This window comes from Athene noctua, chromosome 14 (assembly GCF_965140245.1).
Source record: "Athene noctua chromosome 14, bAthNoc1.hap1.1, whole genome shotgun sequence".
Classification (NCBI taxonomy): domain Eukaryota; kingdom Metazoa; phylum Chordata; class Aves; order Strigiformes; family Strigidae; genus Athene; species Athene noctua.
Genome location: NC_134050.1, coordinates 8,261,080 through 8,267,307, shown reverse-complemented (window position 1 = coordinate 8,267,307; position 6,228 = coordinate 8,261,080). Strand labels below are relative to the sequence as shown.

Below are 6,228 nucleotides of genomic sequence, written 5' to 3'. Positions count from 1 at the left end.
ACAGGAACTTCCAGAGAGATTACACTCTTTGTTTTTTTTTTTTCTGGTTCAGGGGACCTTTCATGCAGAGAGACGCTGTCCTTAGCTGCACTGGTTATGTCATGCTATTCCAGCATGGCATTACATGATGTGACTGATGCAGTCTCATGTGTCACATCGCAGTGAAATCACTGGAGGGACAAAGTTTTCATCAGTGGGACTTAAGGATATTTATAAAAGTTGGATTTCTCATTGCATGGTATTTGTTGCTGAGGTCAAAGGCTCGTTACTGCTTTCAAGCTACCTGTATGATTTGCATGAATATCAGCAGGTGTGAAACCGCAGATCAGGTGGAGATGGTAGTTCAAAATAAAATTTGGAACCTCTTGTTACTGTATAAAATTGGTTAGATGCATTTTTTTAGATGATTTTTTCAAATGGCAAAGCATAGCAGCATCACTGCAGTTGGTCATCTTCTTTCCTGTACACAGCAGAAGAAAAAAAAACCTGGATTAATGCCCTAGTGCTTCATGGTGAGGAGCAGTAAAAGAGCTTTTGAAGCGATAGGCAAAAGCAGTATTTCTGCCTGTTGTCTTGTGATTTTTGCCTTGGAATACCAAGGGACCTCGACACGTAGAAAAAAACTATTTATGCATTTGACCAAAAATCTACCATGTATCTAACTTGGATATTTGATTTGGGTATTCAGTTCAGGTTGTGCTGAGGCTTTGTAGAAAGATGTGAGTGGAGTACCAATAACCAGCTTCTACAATGTTTATGGAAAATCTCTTCTTCATGCTACCCATCCTTGAGTGATGGGAGAATGTCTGATTGTTAGGATGATTTTCTTTATTTTTATTGCCTTTGTTTATGTAGGATACACAGGTTTGGATTTTTTTTGTGCTTATCTCATGACTAAACCTTGTATCAGCAGCATGCAGCTAAATATGTGGTCTTATACTATGCTTAGCTAAGGTTGCAAAAATTGATTTAATATTTAGCCTTTTTAGGTATGGAATCCAGCTTAATAAATGTGCTTTTTCTGGTGCCTGCGCACTGAAGCCCGCTGATATTGATCCTACCTTACGAATTAACTCAGGGAAATGATTTGTCTCTGTTGCAGTAAACTTGTGCTTCTCAGTACAGAAAGAACGACGTTGCAAGGCGGTAGAGTTGCTAACCTATGATGTCAGGTGCCACTTTCTTTCCCAAGTAATAACATAACCTGTTCATTCACGTACTCTTGTGCCCAGGATTTTGGGAGGTGACACACCGTAACCTTATAAACTGTGGAGAAAGATCCCTGGGTAAGAGACCTCAGAAGAAGAATAAATTTCGCTCTAGATCCAGAACTTCAATCCTGGAAGCCTGAGTTGAGCCTTGCAGACTTCAGTCGGCATGGCACTAGGCTCGGCTGATGCACAGTGCTGTCATTCTTGGGTGTCCTTATGTAAGAAGGCCCAAAGGCAAGGTAACCTTTAAATAGGCATCATCGCCTTTAGAGAGGCTTAGATGAAGAGTGCAGTGTGTACAAAATATGTAATTGTTGTATCAGTTGTGACTTGGAGCTCCAGGTGATGGACAAAGAATATCAGTAGCTGTGTTTTCTTTCAAGCTGGTAAAAACTGCTTTTTTTTTTTTCCCCCTCCTTTTAGGTATTTGTTTGAATACGTAGAAGATGATGACAAGCGTGCATGGATGATTTTACGTAATTAACACCTGCTAGATTTGCAAAAGGCAATTATCGCTGTGAAGTGTTTACATTGATTTATGGGAGGAAGGTGGCCCAAGAGAGGGATGCTGATAATATCAACACAGTGGATTAAATGCACATTTACACCTTTATTGACATATAAATTATCTGTGCCAGGAATGCACTGAAAAGGCTGCTGATGGAGCAATAATGTGGCACAAACTACTGGGTTTGGATTCAGCTCTGTCATCTTTCTGTAAGGCGTGTAAATGGAAACCTTCATCTGAGCTAAAATAGGATATAGAGGCTCACAGAATGGCTTCTTGTTAAGATAATGAGCAGTGATGGCAAACAAGAATTTAGAAGGATGATAAAAAGCATGGACAAGGTTTGAAGGAATTCGCTTGCCTTTTTTTAAAAAATTATTTTTAGATTTTTGTTGTTCATACTATGGATTTTTAGGGAAATCTTAAAGAGGCCGGAAGAGTCTTTGTAGCTGGGAGATGGAACCTGGCTCTGAATCCAGCCAACATCAGAAAAGAAAGCCTGTGACACATGGACTGGAAGATCAAAAAAGGGTAAGTGACAAAAGGCGAAAGCACTTTCTCCTTAAATTGCTGAATGAGATACAAGTGGCAGAGAGCTCCTTATAACTCTTCTCAATTAGGGTTGCTGCTTGCTACAAATATATAATCAGCAATCTCCTGATTATATATTTTTAAAAAATGTTTGTCTTTCTTTTCAGGCTTGTTCCAATGTATGGAGCAAAGAGCTGAGGGAAGGGAAAATGGTAATATGAGTAAAAGAAGGGAGAAATATACAGAATTTTGGTTAGTTTTTTGATAAAGAGACAGTGTAAATGAAGTATACTGATGCTTACTGAGTCCAGTTAGATCATTGTTTTATTGTAAATGACTTTTTTACTGATATCATTAGAGAGGTTTAAAATATGGCTTTCTTGGCATTTGGTGGTGATATTTGTATGCTCCTCAGTATCCTCATTGTCCTGATGGTAGCGTTTGTGTTTTACTGTAGTTTTCAGACATGTCTTTGGCTTGAAACAAAACAAAATACACAGTGGAATGTGCTAAATGTCAGCTGGTGGACCTTATAAGTGCTTTGTGGAAGCTCTGTGTGTCAAGGTAGTATTGTATGATTTAACAGTAATGGATCGGCACATCAAGTTGACCTAAATGAAGTTGCCATCTCAGACAACTTGTAAGCAATTGGGACTTCAAAGTTGTTTTCTTAGCGTGGGTCAAGCAAACTGTAAAACTTGACAAGTTTCTACTGTTTTAAATCATTTGTCCTGTTTTCCACATGGGTTTGGGTGATAGAAAACACTGTGTTCAGCTTTGTGTGGAGAGCTACTTTTTCCTGAAGCTTTTACGTATGACTCTTATTTCAGTTGAAAAGTGAGTTGGAAAAAAAATTGACCGTCAGCTATTATTTTTGCTGTTCGACAGTGCTGTCTAATTTCGGAGAGAGGGAGGTTTGTGTCACAATTTTGTCAAGTCTGCTGAAGAATAAAAGTGGTTTCCCTGTCACCCCATTAGAAATGTAAGCAGCTTGGAAAACTTTCAGAAATTGGATAAAATGCAGCTGTTTTCTTAGAGAAATGACATTTAGGGAACATTTATTTGGGGAACGAAATAGAAGTCCTAAATGTATTTTAATTGTACTAAGCATGATCTATTAACTGATAAGCTGCCAAGGTCTTCCTTCTACTTTTTTCAAGGAAGTGTTCTGGGACTGAAGTAAATCAATAAGGGTTGAAACAAAATCCTTCTATTGACTTAATTTCTGGAGGCTGCTAGTACAGGTTTTTTTTCTCCTTAACTATACAACATTTTACAGCATATAGAGTATGATGGGAAAAACATTTGGGACCTGTGACACCAAAGTAAGCTATAATTGTTCTGATGCACCAAAATTAATATGCAATTATGTCTGTCTCTCCTTGCTGATAGGTATAGAAGCCTACATCTCCCATCTGCTCCTGGCTCTGGGTATTTGGTGCACATGTAGTATGGGGCCTCTGAATGTATAATATAACCCCAAGTGAGGCTCAGTGGCAGCTGGGATAACATCAATTGGTCATGCTTTGCTGACATTCATTTTAACTTGAACTCTAGCCGTCATGGAGATTATTAAATTTATAATGATATATGTAAGATCCATTTTAATGACTCTGCATGCTTGGGTGATCTCTCTCACTTCTGTTTGCAAAACAAGTCTTAATGGAGTATTATGTTTCATTTCCTATAGAATTTTCTAGGGGAAGGTTACTGAGGAGAGCTTTGCTTAGGCTTATGTTTACCGGGGGGAAAAAAATCAGGTTTTTGGAGTAAAAATGTTGATGCGACTTAGTTGTTGTAAAGTTGGATATTAATATAAACTTCGGTGTTCTTAAGCTTAAAATTTTGAGATTTCTGATTGGGAAAAGTGGGTGTGTGATCAAGGGCTATTAAAATTAATCATCAGTAGACACTTGTTATTGGAAATTGCGCTTGTGCTGGAAGAAATGACTAACTTCATTTTAAATTGGGCATGTGCGTTCTCCTTTTTATAACGATACATTTTATGGTCATAAAGTCAACTGTTTAGTGTTTCTTGAAGCAATAAGAAATCAATCGATGCATCTGGCATGTCTTTCCCAAGTACAATACAGAAAGCTAGGTTTGCATTTGTGGTGTAGAAATAAAGCTAATTTGTTAGGGTGGTGAGTTTTTTTTTTTCTGATAAATGTCTTTCTAGGTATCTACTTAGTAGCTGTATTGACTAAAGCAAGACAAGATTTCATATTTGTGCTTATTTTTTTTAGAGGTATGGGTTTTGCTTTTTTTGTGTTGGCTGATCTTCAAGAAATACAAACTGTGCTGTGTCTGACATTGCTGAAATCAGCAGAAGCAGGTTCTTTTCACTCATCACTCTGTTAGCTTTCCAGGCTGAGTTTAAGAGGACTCTAGTATTAATGTTCAGGATAGCATCACATCTATCTACATAACTTATGTTGGCTCCAGTGGGAATTACATAGCCAAATTCCATGCAACTTGTAATATATGAGTGAAAAATTTTGATCAGGTTTAACAACCATGTAAGTGGACCAGCTGAAGGTAGTAGAATTACTAACATGAATAGTAATGTGAATGAAGTGAGCAGGCATTATGCTAATATATGACCTTGGCAACAGTGTCTTTAAATACAGGAGTGATATAGGTGATGCTGTAGACTTGCTGAATTTGTGTGTACGTTATTTTTTTGATACCAAAAATGGTTAATGTCTTGAAAATAAATCTGTGAATTTATTGTTCTCTTTTTCCTTGAAGAGTAGACTTGAGGAAATAGCTGTAAAGCAGGTAAAAATTGCTGCTAAAATAGTCTAGTTAGGTACAATTCAATTGTCCTGTGTCATGAGAAATTTAGTAGTGCCCCATGTTCTGATTAAATGCATTTTCTGCTGATGAGTGAAATGAAATATTTCTTCATTTGATTTCCATTCTTCATTCCCAGTTTTCCTGATTCCTCATTCAGATCAGTAGCTCTAAGTTAGTGGGACATGGTAAAAGAAATACATATGCGTAACAGTGACAGAAGTGCCTTTGGCTCTACCTGATTGAACCTGCTTTGACAGGACAAGTGAAATATAATTGTGAAATTAATTTAGATATTGGAAGGACATCTGTAAATGTGTATTTTATGCTTATATGTGCTCTGTTGTCCAACTTAAGTTTTGGCTCTAGTAAAAACTGAAAATCGCAAGATAAGCAGAGGTTTATTTGTATCTACCTGGTGTATTGGGCTAGGAGGTTTTAGGTTTTCTGTCTTTTGTCATCATGGCACAGAAAGCAGCATGCTAATATTGCACATAGGACTTCTAGGTTGTTTTGTGGGGGGGGTTGTGGGGTTTTTCTTGACTGCAGAAAAATTGTAACCCTGGACGTTGAAGTGTCAGTTCAAGCTACCTGGACATCCTACCACAGGTGCACAGTGGATTTGGCACTGGACCTTGTCAAGCTGAACTGACAGTGGTCTTCCAGTAGCTTTTTTCCCCTCTTTCTACTTGCTAGAGAACTTCCTCATCTCATTTTTTTTTTTTCCTTAAGAATATGCAAGCTGTAGTTTTGTAGTGTTAAAAGCAGACTAACACTTTTTTGTGGGGCGTCTTCTCTTGACTTGTTTTTCTTGAAACAGTCGTTGAGATACACATGACTGAAGCCATATGCTGTAGCTTTCTCTCTGGTTTGTGTTATGTTTTTCCTGGGTGGTTATTGATACACTTCAGATTTGCTTGAGGATACTTTGCTGCTACCTTTCTATCAAAGTCAGTTTAAAGACCATAAGTGGTCTCGCATGTATTGACCTCATTGAGAGCTTGTGTTGTTTAAAGTGGGGCAATGTTGGCTGAGTACTGTATTTATTAGCAGACTTCTGTGTCAAGACATTAATGCAGTTGATGGGTGCAGTGCTGTTGAGCCAGTGTGGAAGCACTCAAGTATAAGCACTTATAAATTGCAGCAGGGTTTACCTTATGAAATTACAGCAAGCTGGTACGT

The 6,228-nt window shown here is 37.9% G+C and overlaps 1 protein-coding gene across 1 annotated transcript in view; it reads left to right on the top strand.

Annotated features, from left to right (window-relative positions):
• The first annotated feature begins 2,175 nt into the window (after window positions 1-2,175).
• NAV2 (neuron navigator 2) overlaps window positions 2,176-6,228 on the top strand; it is a 420,599-nt gene continuing 416,546 nt past the window's right edge. The window contains exon 1 of the mRNA XM_074918582.1: window positions 2,176-2,250. Within this exon, the coding sequence (XP_074774683.1) occupies window positions 2,176-2,250 (75 nt within the window). The remainder of the gene's footprint in view (window positions 2,251-6,228) is intronic.